The 15,679-nt window shown below is 33.1% G+C and overlaps 1 protein-coding gene across 1 annotated transcript; it reads left to right on the top strand.

Annotated features, from left to right (window-relative positions):
- Positions 1 to 883: 883 nt before the first annotated feature.
- Positions 884 to 2,248, top strand: LOC138340185 (uncharacterized). Its single transcript, XM_069291877.1, has 2 exons — positions 884 to 1,234; positions 2,144 to 2,248. The coding sequence occupies exons 1-2, from the start codon at positions 884 to 886 to the stop codon at positions 2,246 to 2,248; spliced, it is 456 nt and encodes a 151-aa protein (XP_069147978.1).
- The last annotated feature ends 13,431 nt before the right edge of the window (positions 2,249 to 15,679 follow it).

Below are 15,679 nucleotides of genomic sequence, written 5' to 3'. Positions count from 1 at the left end.
TATACTCTTGTATGCCAATCTTAAGAATGCACGTGGTTAATGAAAGCGTCAAGTATTAACAAGTCAAAAATGTTCAGAATTAGAGTTTTTAACTCTGAACATACATGTCCTTTGAAGGATGAGGTGCATTCAGATTGTCGTGCAACAAGTTCGTTGATTGGAGGAATAATAACACCTATTGAGGAATCATAAGAGGAAGTACAGTCCAAATGATATTAAGGATGACATTAAGTTGGACTTGGGTATTGATATTAATTACATGTTGTCATGGCGATCAAAGGAGAAGGCATTAGAATCTATCATGGTGCAACCTGCTGCGTCTTACGGGAAGCTACCAGGATACTTGTATATGTTGGATAAGATGTATCCTGGTTCACATATACGAATGAAGAAAACACCTAATGACGAATTTTTGTATGTTTTTATAGTGCTAGATGCTTTTATAAAGGGATTTGATCATTGCAGGCCAATTGTTGTTGTAGACGCCAGCCACCTCAAATCAGCATACGCTGGTGCATTCGTATCAGCCAGCACTATGGATGGAGCAGGTATTTGGATACATACATACAATTTAATTTATTTTTATTTTTTTGTTATTCATCTATTTTTGTATATTATAATAGGGAATATATTACCTTTGGCATACGGAGTTATATATTCGGAAAATGATGCTTCTTGGACATGGTTCTTTGAACAATTCAAAGAAGCATATGGAGAAAGAGAGAATATGTATGTAGTATCTGACCGACATAATAGCATAATTAAGGTTGTATCTATTGTATACAACAATGTCCAACATTACGCCTGCATATGGCACTTGTGGGCTAATGTATGTAAGAATTTTCGAAAAGCAAATGATCAATAGAGTGAAGTATTCTACACTATGGCAAATGCATATACTCAAAGTGATTTTGATAAGCTAATGAAAAGGGTTGAGCAGTTTGATGTAAGGGTTAAGAATTACTTGGAGATGGTTGGATATGATAAGTGGGCAAGGTTGTATGCACCAATTCCTCGTGGTTGGGTTATGACATCGAATATTGCAGAGTGCATCAATTCGACGTTAGTAGAAGCAAGAGAATTACCAATATTTGACTTTCTTGAACAAGTGCGATTGATGTTTGCTAGATGGAATTGCACAAATCGAAAAAATGCATCATGCACATTCACACTGCTTGGAAAGAAGTTTCAAGAGATGTTTTTGCTTAATGAATCAAAATCTGGGCGTATGATGGTATGTATATTGAAAAAAAAAATTCTTGTTCAAGGGATTGTGTATTCATTTATTTTAGTAATCAAAGATATTTGCTTTAACACTAAAGTGTATAATTGAATTTCTGTATTGATTATAAGTTGCCCCGTCAACTGATTACGTTTATTCCGTAAGTGATTAAGGGAAGAGTTATATTGTATGCTTGGAAAAAAAGACTTGCAGTTGCAACATGTTTCAAGTTGACGGTATATCGTGCTCACATGCGTGGAGTGTATTGAATAAAAATCGTATGCTTCCGGAAGAATATTGTTCAGATTTTTATAAGCGAGGAACAATATTGAAATCATATGAAGTCCCTATATATCCTCTCCCTGACAAAAGTGAATGGAACATACCTTAACACATTGCTACCGAAGTTGTGTTGCCACCAAAATTCAAGCGACCTCCAGGAAGGCTAAAAAAGCAACGTGAAAAGTCATTTAGCGAGCTGAGCAAAAGGAAGGGTACCAATTCTTTTAGTACATGTGGACAACAAGGTCATAATAGGTGTTCATGTCGAACTGCAACACGAAATGCATAGAAATTGTTACACGACAGTATTAAATTGTTTTTATAGTTAAGTTTTGTTATTTTGAATAAAGGAATGATGAGTTATTTGCCTTTTGTATATTTTGAAATATTTATTAAATAAGATATCAATTATGTAAATTTTAAAAATGATACAAATTTTGGAATCAAATTCTTTGGTATAAGTGTATATGTATTTTGACATTGATTCTCAATATGTAGACTGTTAAAAATGTTTGTGGGATCGCGTCATTATGTGCATGGATGCCATGTTTATACATATAAAAATGGGGTCACTTAATTTTTTACTTTTAATTTGAAAAAAAAGTTGTGATATGAAAATATGTTATACTTGTTTTGCAGGATATTGTTTTACATGGTCAAAAATATCGTTTATCCCCTCGTGTTGTAACTGATAAGCCATTGACTAATTCACCGATGCCAAAGCCAAATCATGGCAAGTCATGATCATCTCATTAGTTATGAAATAACACAGAAATAAATTTAAAACAACTAATGTATCATATATGAATATAAAGAAAAGTTGATAATGTTTGACAAAAAAGCAAAATATTAGTTTTTACCATAAGTTCAAAAAAAAATAGAACTAGTACAAAATACTAATCAATCACAAGAAGTTGACTATTATCGATCCTTGCGGGTTTCCTCATTCTTCTTGGTGTTGCCTCATTATCGCTAACAACCCCCTCTTTCATCTTTTTCATTGCATATTCCCACAAGAGTGCACTGTATCTGATGCGGTGTAACTTAGAATCAAGATATTTAACTGGAATACCTTCACCCTCATTTAGGTACTCGGCAAATGCTAGCAAGTATATCCTGCAATCCCTAAAAATATACATTACTTTTTAAAATCTGATACATTTTAGGAAAATTGAATGAAGATATTTGTTTTATACTTACAAAAAATCTTATCCTTGTTGAGGTATATCCTCCACATACATCACGTCGTATGCGATATGGTTATCTTCTGCATCATCCGAAACATTTCCAATCTCCATTGAAACATACATTGGCAGAAGTTGAGCAAGCTTTTGAATTTCTTCTCTAACATGATAGTTATGACCTGCTGCTCTGTATGAGTCATATACATAAATGTGTTTGTCAATTAATGACAAAACAGACAACACCCAGTGATTTTTATGCTCCACGTTCACTGGTATGAACACATTGTCGATTGTATTCCATGGAATGGCAGCCATCAACCTATATCCTTTTATGTAATCACGTATGACGTTTTCAACATTTGCAACACAAAAGTTACTTCCAACTTGAGCATATGCAGCATAAATTTCAGAAATTTTTGACTTGAATATACAATCAACAGTAGTGTATCTGTAGCGACTATTGATGTTGTATTTACTTTTTTTACGCAAGTAATACAGGATCACATCAATATGCTGTAAACAATTAAAAAACAAATGTAAAAAATTAGCACATCTTAAAAATATGAACAATACTTATACTACTTTTTATGTTTAAATTCATATGTTTACCTCATCATTCAGCAGTTGTTTATCATAAGACAGAGAGTAGAACCAATTCTTGTTTGATATTCGATGAATGCCCAAATCCATATCAACCCCCAGTTTTGCTTTTTTATTCTTATACCGATCTTCACCGAGCATCCTTTTGATAACAAATAAAATTAATTAATATTTAAGTATATTATGTTTACAGAATCATCATATGAATATTATGTATACTTATTCATATGGCTAGCAAGAAGCCCTTCAGAAAGCCACAAACAGTAATCGTCGAAGAGATCATATTATATGGCCCTTGTATGAAGTCGGAAACAAAAGGATGTTTCTTTTCATAAGTTTTAACCACGTCATAAGAGCTACCTGAAATATTTAGTATACAGACACACAAATTATAACAAACATATTTTCGCAAAAAATCATCTCTGAGCTGCATACTATTCACATTGAATCTAGCTATTACTGTTACTTGTCATGTTCGATAAATAATTCTGCAACCACCACCAATAGATAAACCTAAATCCAAAACTAGTAGAATACTCATCATTCATGTTACTCCATTTTGGTACCTACTGAACTACATTATGTACTACTAATTATGGTACACAATGAACTATATCAAATAGCCAAACATCACATATATGTATTAGGCACTACGATTGTTATAGAATCATATTTGTAAAAAAAAACTAGGAGGTGGCAGGTAAGACACTAAATAGGTCAAACATTGCTATTTACAAGATGATGATCCAATATTTGTGGAGTAAGGAGAGCAAATCAATCGATCAGAATGTATGATACTTTGAATTGGCACGCGTGTATTATCATAAACGCCACCCTCTGAACGGACCACAACCTCAGAATGAACCACAACATTCTTTTTGGGATATATTGTGTCAATATCAGGTAACAGAGCATCAAGCAACTCAAATTGTGACTGAGGTTGTTGGATTCCGTCATTCTGAATTACATTATGATCTCCTGTCAATCGATCAGGATGTCTGATCCTTTTAACTGGCACGGGTGTAGTATCATAAACGACACTCTCTGGATGGACCACAACCTTTGAATGAACCACATCATTCTTTTTGGGATTGATTGCATCAATATTAGGTAACAAAGCATCTATCAACTCAATTTGTGACTGCGGTTGTTGGGTGTCATGGTTCTGAAAAACATTAATGTCGTTAATATGTTCATGTACCGTCAAAGGGTCTTGTATGTGTATCTGGACAGACTGCAAATACTCCTTGACATTAATTTTGACATATTCTTGAAGAACGAAGCGAGGTGTCCGAACCTAACAATATTACAATAAAAACTATTATTTGTATTCTTTTAACATTTTTCACCTTCAACTACTAACTAATCAAAAAATAATTTATTCAAATAGTACCTCGTTTGCATCACAGTGAGGCTTATCCATAACATTTGATATCTGGTTGTCATCTTTCATCGGATTGTTGTTCGACCAATTAGGTACATGACTTGGAGATTCAGTTGAATCTTCCTGTGTATTTTATCCATTAGAAAATTAGATATTATAAGTAAGTAACTTGTATATGTAAATGTATTCTATTAATTTAATATTGTCATAATTAACCTGACGTGGTGCTCCAGATTCAAGACAGCTTCTGTTAAGTGCATCCATAACTTGTCTAAAATTCCCCATTATAAACAATTGCAACTCCTTGAACTCATTATTAACCTAATTATTAAATAGAATGTAAGTTTATATTGGAATACAATGTGAACTAAAAAAAATAGAACATATTGCATACATAATTCTTGAAGGATGCAAGATCTTGTCTCAGCAAACCAATTTCATCTGCCTTGGTATCTTGAGGTTCTTTCGAACTCCTTAGTGGTGTACGGTTAGCAGAATCATCCGGACAGTTATGCAACTCCTGTAATAATACATTATCCTCCAATGGATTTGAATCAGAATTTAAAGTTGTACTCTTTGCCTTACGACAACCATTCAATACTGTGGGGCGTTTATCTTTCAACCTCGAACCTGCATACAAATTGGACTTTTTGATCAATGTGGATCTTAAAACATATGCCTTCTGTTTACCTTTTTCTTTATTGTGTGGCTTATTACTTGGAGGCTTTGAAGTGAAATCATCATCTTCGTCGTCATCTTTGTCACTAACAATTTGAAAGGTATTCTCTGTGATTGCATTACTTTTTCAAGCTGATAAAATGCAATCTCCTTAAGTTAAGGTTCGATATTTTTCAATTTTTAACTGCGCACAAAATAATTATAATTAAAAATTATATTGAAATACAACAAAATCTATACCAATTGACTAATTAAAATATGATAAATTATCGGATTGCCGTTATCACTGAACATTCCTTCCATGAGGAATTCATAATGTATTCTGCTGTTTCTGGTCATCCAATTGATGATTCTGGGTATACGATTGCTCTTCTTTACAGCAATATTCGAATCAATCGCAGAACAACATTCATATATCCAAATTTGCATGGCTAGAGGCATACCATCAATTCTATAATACTTTTTCTTCTTATCCATTTTTTTTGTTACGCTTTTGAGCAATTTGTAGAAAACATCTTTCCCCCAGGGGTATTCATGGTACCGGCCGCTCTCAACTAGATCAAAATGTATCTTTGGAATTGATGAGATCTTCATCTCGCTGGAATATATGAACGTACAAATAAAATACAGAATAGCGAATTTAACAGCATCATCATCATTGCCACCCCAAACCTTTTTTTATACTTACTGATCAAATCCACTTTTGTAACAATACTTTTACCCTCAAAATACTGATTGATTAATCTATTTGGCTTCCTTGTATCAAATAAAAAATCATCTTTATTACCAAAACAGTTCAACCAGTAATGATAGCAAATTCTTTGATACCAAAACAGAGCATGGTATGATTTATATGAAACAACAATTCATCAGGGGAACTGTCCTCTAATTCACATACCATGAAACACCTAAACATTTGTGGTTGCGCTCCACACACGTGCATTTTTGTATATGCTCCAAAACATGTATTTTAAAATGATTGAATTGGGTCGCTGTAAGCTTCCCCTTCAAATCTGTGACTATGTTATGGTTCACATAAACCTGCATGCGTGGTGGTTTATTTGGGCGAGCCAATACATGGAATCTGATACCTTGTAATTATAAAAGATAACACATTCAAAAAAGGAAAACTACTAATAAACTTTCTTGGTATATACTCAACGTAACCTTTGTTGTTCGACTTACATTACATTATAACACAATATACATCACTATATCATGCAACCTGCATACATTACATCAACCTGCATACATTACATCACTGCCTACATTCACTCAAAAAGCTCTCATACAAGATGTATCCACTTATGTACTTTTTACAAAATTAAATGCATATATATATATATCTACACTACAGTTACCACCATTCAACAACATAAATACTATATCATAATCAAAAATTATATTCATTTAAGTAAATTTTACAAATTAAAGTACACTGCATGTTCATATGCAAAAATTATTCAAAAAAAAATAAAAAAATTAAAAATGTACATACCTTTAATGCTCACTGACTTCGTTTTGTTCTTCATTAACTGCATGTTCTCCAATCATGTCGGAAACTACATTTTTTACTTTCCTCCTCTTGTAACAATTTTTTTCAATCGCTTTCACCGTTAACCCTACTTTTCTTTTTGAAGGAGTCCTTACTATTTCATCTTTCGACTTCTTATGTAATTCCATCGTAGCAGTATATCCTGAAATTTGTGTTTTAATCTGAGTTATACCTAGGACAAAAGATGGTATTTCAACCATGTTACGTAATGTATATTCTGTACCTCCTGTGATTATCCTTGTGGTATTTCGTTTAGACATTATATCCAACAACTCAGATCCTAAAAAATTAAAAACAAATAAATATTAAAGAATTTAACCTAATAAAAATTGAAGAAACCTGCATGATCTAAACAACATAATATTTTCGAAAATCAAGCAATGTTGCGTATTTGATTTGAAAAAATACAAAATTAATTTCGTGGAAGCTTGATAGAGATTTAATTGATTAAGAATTTTATGATAAATTTGATTTTGGGAGGATTTGAGATATAATTTTGAAGCTGTAAAATTGGTTTCTTGGAAAATGACTACTCTAGAAATCAGATTTTAAGAGATAAGTAGTAAGCTGAAAAGTGGGTTTGTTGGAATTAACGTGAAAATAGCTTCTTTAATTAAAGCTAGGTGTGCTGAAGATAATATATGTGCTGTAAAATTGGTTTCTTGGAAAAAGACTAATCTAGAAATCAGAGTTTGGTAGGATTTAAGAGATAAGTAAAAAGTTGAAAAATCGGTTTCTTGGAATTAACGTGAAAATAGGCTTCTTTAATGGAAGATAGGCGTGCTGTAAATAATAGAGAGAGAAACATCCATAATATTTGTGCACAATTATTATGGAAGAAAGAGAAACGTTAAAATAGGAACAAAATTAATTATGTAAGTAATACTAATGGAGGCGTGCATGCAAAATTATGGAAGGAATACATCCATAACTATTATGGAAGGAATAAATACGTTAATATAGGAACATAATTAATTATGTAAGTAATACTAATTAATATAGGAGTATATTATAGAGAGAGAAACGTGAGGCGTGAAAAATCAATTAATGTGGAATGTAATTAATATAGAAGAATAGTATAGAGAGAGAAACGTGAGGCATGAAAGATCAATTAATATGGAATGAATACTTTCTTAAATTAGGGGCATATACTATATATTTTAGGATAATTTAATACTTATTTGCTATTTAATTTTTTTTGCTATTTATTAATTAAATATAGTCATAAAATAAAAATTTAAGGAAGTATAGCTATATTATTTTAATATAAAATATAGCTTGCCATTTTATGTAGTTTTTCCATAAAAAAATACTCACAGAAATTCAACAATTATAAAATTCAAAAAATAATTTAAATTTAAATAATTTTTTTTAAAAAAAAAGATCTACGAAATTCAAAATTTTAAATATATTAAGGATTCATTATCCATCATATATATTTATCTTTCCGTCCGACATATTAATAAAAGATTCCCTTAATAAATAAACTCTCCACTTCATATGTCTTCACTTGTACTAGTCTTCCTCCAACCTTCTCCTTCTGCGTGTCTTCGTCGAAAGTCTACCTCTGCTGCCGCCCTTTGTCCCTTGTTTGCTGTTGCCATACCCCTTCCATCAAAGGGAAGATTTAGGTTAGGCTTTTGGTTTATCTATGTTTATGTGCTTTAACTTCCATAATCTATGTTTATGTGCCTAGTAATAGAGGATTTTTTTGAGGATTTAGAAGGAGAAATTTCCATTTTGGTGTAGGGTACAAAGTTGGACTTTCATTGTGCTAATGTTGTTTCCTTTAACTTTCTGCACTGGGTTGGTAATATTCTAAAAACATCTATTATTTCTTATTCGACAGGTTGATAGATTTCTCGACAATTTTACTTTTGTATTTTGTTGGCTTCTTTTTTGAATTCATCATACTCTCTGTTATAACGTACGAAGTGTTGCTCAAATCTTGCATTTCCGCCGGCCCCGTCGACATGATAGGGTGATAATGATTGTCGCCAAGATGGGAGAGGAAGATATGGAACAACCTCCAGTTTGAAACTGAAACTTTTTTGGTTGTGGTGTTTTGTAAATTGATAGGGAGTAAACTCCTTATATTTAGACCGAACATAGTCGTTATAATGACTTGGTCAATTTTTGTAAATTATAGTCGTATGCAATCTTACCTCCCCCCTGCTTGATGTTTTCTCATGGTCTTTGTTGTTTATGGATAAAGTTATTAGTGTAGTATTTGATAATTCTTTCCCGTTGTTTCTTCTCATTGTGTTTCATTTTTTGAAAAGTAGCTAGTGCTACTGCACATGTCAACGCAAGTGATCGTTATGCTTTCAACTTAGCAGGAGATCCTTTTCGAGCTAAAGAACGAGTATCTACCATCTTTCAACTTAGTATGGGCTCTTTTTTGAGCTAAAGAATGAGTAGTTGGTAATTTTCTGGCATGTTGTTGTTTGCAGGATGAATTAGAGGCAAAACTCGAAGAACTAAAGAACAGGTAGTTGGCTTTTTTCTGGCATGTTGTTTGCAGGATGAATTGTTTGCTTGGCCCGTATCTTGTCTTCTGGTCCTACTTGGTGGGGTTGACAGGTCAATTAGTTTGATTAACGTGGTTCTGTTAGTTCGATTTAATATGTTCATTTACAATCCATCTTCTTCCGTCTTCTTTTTGATGAATCATCTGAAAATGTTCAGTTAGCTTGTGTAGGCGTGCTTTAGAGAATTCTCCTCCGTGGAACCGAAAGTACTCGTCTTAAAACAAGATCTACCATACTAAATGGTATCTCGTTAAACGTTTTCTACCAGGATTAGTTTCTCCATTATCCATCTATATGACATTCCTTTAACCAGCCAAGACAAATGGCATGGTTCTAGTTTGGAACACATATCTGCTTCCTTTTCAGTATTCTTATTATTATGATAGATCTTATTCTTCGATTTTATTACTTCTATTGTTTCATTTACTTTGGTTATTTTTACTATTTTTATTGTCTGTACTTTCATTTCATCAAGTTTTCACTATACCTTTTTAAATCCTGCATTTTTTCAAGCATGTTATGATCAACGTGAAATTTGGATTGACTTAAGTGTTTAGCTAAGTTCAAAATAACTCGCTTCAAGATCTAATGGACTGGTTGACAAACTTTCAACTTTTACAACGATAAATTCATTCTAACTTTTTCTCTATACAATATCTCTCTGTCTTTGAGTTTGTCAGATTATTTGCGGGCAAAGGCTACAGCAAAGAGTTTGCGGCAGCTAGACTTGGCATTGATACTGAGAAACTTGTCATTTGAGGTTTGCTTCTCTGTGGGCTCTCTTTTATTTCTGTTAGGAGAAGTGCTCGCGAGTATGTTGATGAGACTATCTATAATAGACAACTTAAACTGAAAAACTTAGAACGGATGTTGAATTCTGTTATATATATGACAACTTGTTGAATGAGTGCCTATTAGTTTTGTTTGGTGCAAAACCCCCCTTTTGTTCCGTTTAGAATATGGACGCTCTTCTTGTGCAAGTTTGAAATCATTTGATTTTCTACTCCCCTACTCTTAGTGGATTATTATTGGCTTTTACAATTTATTTGAACTTGTTAATTGTATCCTATCAGAAGTGTAAACTGATAAATATAATTATAGCACCCATTTTCAATCCCCTCATTCAAAAATAATTATTTCCATCCCACTTTATAAAAATTCAACCCAACCCCACTATTTCCACCAACACAACAGTGAAATAAATAAATGACCCCAACAGAGTCGTCATTCGATTTTATTCAGAATTTTTTTTTGGTTATCACTAGTGTAGAGTCGTTACTTAATTTTAGGAATATAAATAAATCTTTGTTTTCAAGAAACCTTCATTTGTTGGCTTAGTCATGAAGGATTTGGGAGAGAGTAAAAGCAATTTTCGTCACAAGTATGAATGTGATGTACGGTTTCTAATATATCTTTTGGTGGGAGATGTTCTCTATTTTAGATAGTGAAAGAATTCCATGTTTGGTTTAGGGTTTTTGATACATCTTTTGGTGGGAGATGTTATATATTTTAGATAATGAAATTATTCTATTAATATCAACCCAAAGAAATATGACCTCTCTTGAGATATACGATTTATGCTGAAAGATACGAAGTTGGACTAACGAAACTTATATTTCTTTTTTTTCTTGTTCGACAAGTTGATGGATTTGTCGACGATGTTACTTCTGTATTTTGTTGGCTTCTATTTTGGATTTATAGTAACCTCTACTTTGACGTACAAAGTATTGTATCAAGCGTTGCATTGCCGCCGCCGCCGCCGACAGATAAGGCGACAATGAAGATGGGAGAAGAAGATATGAAACTCCCTCTAGTTTGAAACTGGAACTATTTTGGTTGTAATGTTCTGTAAATTTATAGGGAGCAAACTCCTTATATTTAGACCTAACATAGTTATTAATGATTTGGTCAACAACCTCCAGTCTGAAACTGGAATTATTTTTGTTTTGATGTTTTTTAAATTGATAAGAAGCAAACTCCTTACATTCATACCGAACATAGTCGCTAATGACTTGGTCAAATTTTGTATTTTCTAAATTATAACCGTATGCATTTTTACCTTCACCTTGCTTGAAGTTATCTGAGCCATTGTTGTCCCATCTTGTGTTGGATAGTATCTGAATTTTTTGTCTGTATTTTCTGTTTTGGTAGTTTTTCCTTTGACTTCTTCTTCAGGCATGTCACCGTCCCCTTGCTTTAGATCTATTTCTCCGTGGGCTCTCTTTTATTTCTGTTAGGAGAAGTGTTCACCTAATAAGTTTATCTATGATAGACAGCTTGAACAGAAAAAGTCATAACAAATGTTGAATTCTGTTATATAGTTGACTACATGTTGAATGAGAGGCTACTGGTTTAGTTTGATGGCATAAACCCCCTTATGTTGCTATTAGAGTGAATATGGACGCTCTTCTTGTGCAGGTTTAAAATCATTTGATTTTGTAGTCTTACTCTTAGTGGATTATTAATGGCTTTTGTAGCTAATTTGAACTTGTTAATTATAGCCTATCAGGAAGTTTAAACTGATGGCTATAAATGTAGCAGCTCTTTTCTATCCTCCCAATCCGATAAAATAATTTCTTACCCACTTTTTAAATATCCAACCCAACCCCACTACTTCTAGCAACATAACAGAGAAAAAAAGAACCCCACGCTATTCTTCTTTCCCAGCAAAGTTGTCATTCTGTTTTTTTCGAAAAAATTATTTGTTAATGATTGATTGAGAGGCGTCATTTAATTTTAGGAAAAATCAAGAAACCTTTGTTTTCAATAAACCTTTGTTTGATGACGTAGTCATAGAGAATTTTGGAGATAGTAGGAGCAATTTTCATTCTAAGTGTGAATGTGGTGTAGGGAATCTGATATATCTTTTGGTGGGAGATGTTATTTATTTTAGATAATGAAAAAATTCCATGTTTGGTGTAAGGTTTTTGATACATCTTTTGGTGGGAGATGTTCTTAATTTTAGATAATGAAATCATTCCTTACCAACCCAAAGAAATACGACTTCTCTGATATATACGGTTTATGCGAGAAAGATACGAAGTTGGACTAACAAAACTTCTTTTTTTTTCTTGTTCGACAGGTTAATGGATTTGTCAACAATTTTACTTATCTATTTCGTTGGCTGTTATTTTAGATTTATCATACTCTCTGTTTTAATGTACGAAGAATTGTACCATGTCTTGCATTGTCGCAGCCGCCGACAAGATAAGGTGACAGTGAAGATGGGAGAAGAAGACATGGAACTCCCTCAAGTTTAAAATTAGAACTACTTTGATTGTAATGTTTTGTAAATTAGTAGGGAGAAAACTCTTTATATTTAGACTGAACATAGTCATTAATGACTTGGTCAACAACCTCCAATCTAAAACTGAAATTATTTTGATTGTGATGTTTGTAAATTGATAGGGAAAAAACTCCTTATATTTAGATCGAACATAGTCGTTAATGACTTGGTCAATATTTTATTTTTGTACATTATAGTCGTAGGTAATCTTACCTTTCTCTTGCTTGAAGTTATATGAGTCATTGTTGTCTCATCGTCTGTTGGCTAGTATTTGAATTTTTTTCCTATATTTTCTGCTTTGGCAAATTTTCCTTTGACTTCTTTCTCAGCCATATCACCTTCCCCTTGCTTGAGGTTTGCTTCTCCGTGGGATTTTTTTATTTTTGTTAGGAGAAGTATTTGCGTGTATGCTGGTGAGTCTGTCTATGATAGACATCTTGAACAGAAAAAGTCAGAACGAATATTGAATTTTATTTTATATATGACTACATGTTGAATGAATGGTTATTGCTTTAATTTGGTGGCAGAAACCCTCTTTTGTTGCGATTAGAATGGACGTGGATGCTTTTCTTGTGCAGGTTTGAAATCATTTGATTTTATACACCCCTACTCTTAGTGGATTATTAATGACTTTTGCAGCTAATTTGAACTTGTTAATTCACCCTATCTGGAAGTGTAAACTGATGGCTATTATTGTTTCACTATTTTATGTAGGGATATGATGCAACTTTGCTTCTGGTTAGTAGTAACGGCATTGTGGCAAAAAAAGGATTAAACCCCAAAAAGTATTCAGCTCGTGGATTTGAAGTTCTTGATGAGATTAAATCTGCACTAGATAAGGAATGTCCTCGAAATGTTTTTCGCGCTGATATCTTCGCACTTGCTGCAAGGGATGCTATTGTATTGGTAAGCACTGTCACGGCATATATATTGTTATAAGAGTACCTCCTCAAGAATAAATAAACACGAGCTTACTTTTTTTGTTCACACAGGTGGGTAGACCGAACTGGGAGGTTATATTGGGAAGAAGAGATTCCAGAAGCGCTAATCTAAGTGGCTCCAACAACAATATTCCTGCTCCAAATAACACCAATGATAAGTTTTAATGCAAAGAGCCACACAATTTGAAATTTAAGATGTACCGGCTTGAGACAAAGGTTTTTCTTGTTGGATTTCTCTTTCCCCTGTCGAAGTTATTTTCTTTACATTGCTAAATTTTTTGCCAAACTAGTTATCAGACGTGGAATCATAGTTAACACCGATGATAAGTTGTAATAAGGAGCCACACAATTAAAAATTCAAGATGTACAAGATTCAGACAAGGGCTCTACAACTAGTCAGGAAATAATAAAAAAATTCAACTCTGGATGAATCATATGCTGCCCAATGGCAAATCTGGTGGTGACCAAAACTTGTTCTTCTTGGACTTTGTTTCCCAAAAAAATATGATAACAATTACTTCAAGTTCTTGTTGGCTTAAAAAGGTCTGCTGAAATTTGACCAAGTTCTTACTACTAAGAGTAAAGAATCATTAGCCTTGGTGAACCAATATGCAGAGAACAATGCACTTTTCTTCGATCATTTTGCAAAATTTATAGTAAAGATGGGAAACATTTCTCCCTTGACAGATCCAGTGGGGAAATCAGGAAGACTTGCAGGAAGATCAACTTGTCTTAAGAGAGCACATCAACTTTCATTTGCAAAAACTGATTCAATAGTTGTGTTGTTTTGTTATGTATCTTTTCCCTTGTTCTTTTTGTATTCTTCTAGCTTCTTCCATTTTTCGTCCTTGTGATCACATATGTTGTTAATCATGAATCTATAATATTCGTGAATCTTATTTATAGCAGCTTTCACACTTCATTTTAAAACAGGACAAAGTAAATTATTTGAAACCAACAAGCAGATACTAGTCCTGCCTCCACTCTGTGTGATGTGTTGCACATCTCAACAACACCTTGCGCAATTGAAGGTTTGTCTACTTGAGTATCTGCCTCTGAAGTTGGTTCATGGTGGACGGTTTTCGTGGATATCCAAGGAGAGTTCTGCTTCTTTGTTAGGATTAGTTCTCACGGGTATGTTGATGAGTCTTTCTATGATAGACAACTTGAACGAAAAAAGTCAAAACGGTTGTTGAATTCCTACAAGATGCTGGAAGTTGATTCTGACAAATCCGTTAGTTTTTAGTATCTTTCATGTGAACTTAGTAACATATTTAAACATATCTTGATACTTCCGTCTTTTATAAAATAGACAAAAGGGGCTTAGGCCCAAAATAACAAAATACAACTAAAAATAAAAATAAGATAAAATGTGGGCTTTTGGCCCAATTTTTTTATCCGATGTGTATTTCCAGACTGAGGGCTTCTTTTCTTGATTAAACTGTTGGTTTTTAGGTTTTATCTTTACCGAAGGCTTCAGTTCGTTAAATCATATCTAGATCAGTGAATTTTATATCATCTTTAGTTATATACTTCTTAGATGACTTTTATGTTTCTTTTGTGTGTGTGCTAGAAATTACTGTTAGCATTCAATTTCATTGCTTCAATTTTAAGTATGATTTCTTTGACGTGTTTCTTCTTTAGTTTTATAACCTAATTAATTATTTAGCCTAATTATGCGAAATTCCTTTTTATTTATTTATCATGGTGTCACTCACTATTTAAAATGTGACTAGTTCCTCATATTTAATTTGCTTAGTTCCATACTTGTTGCTTTGTCCTGTCTACGCCTATGTGCCTTTTTTAACGTTAGTCTTTCTTTTGCTTGCCACTGTTAGAGTCATTCTTGGAGTATTAATCCTTATCTTTTATTTTGTTGCATGTGGAAATCCACCCGAGTTCAGCATGAATTCCTATTCCCTTTTCTCGCATTTCTAGAGAGCCGTAAAGGCTCAAGTTCCTTCGTCAAGTCAGCCAATCAAAATCGGCGAACAGGTCTCGAAGTCTGGAAATATA

This window comes from Solanum lycopersicum, chromosome 12, assembly GCF_036512215.1.
Source record: "Solanum lycopersicum chromosome 12, SLM_r2.1".
Classification (NCBI taxonomy): domain Eukaryota; kingdom Viridiplantae; phylum Streptophyta; class Magnoliopsida; order Solanales; family Solanaceae; genus Solanum; species Solanum lycopersicum.
Note: the sequence above shows the minus strand (reverse complement) of the source record. Positions and strands in the feature narration are given on the sequence as shown.

What these genes read in the sequence shown, in the direction of transcription:
- LOC138340185 (XM_069291877.1), top strand. Translation starts at nt 884, where the DNA reads ATGGCAAATGCATATACTCAAAGTGATTTTGATAAGCTAATGAAAAGG. An exon ending in CAAAATCTGGGCGTATGATG is followed by an intron (nt 1,235 to 2,143) that starts GTATGTATATTG and finishes CTTGTTTTGCAG; the next exon opens with GATATTGTTTTACATGGTCA.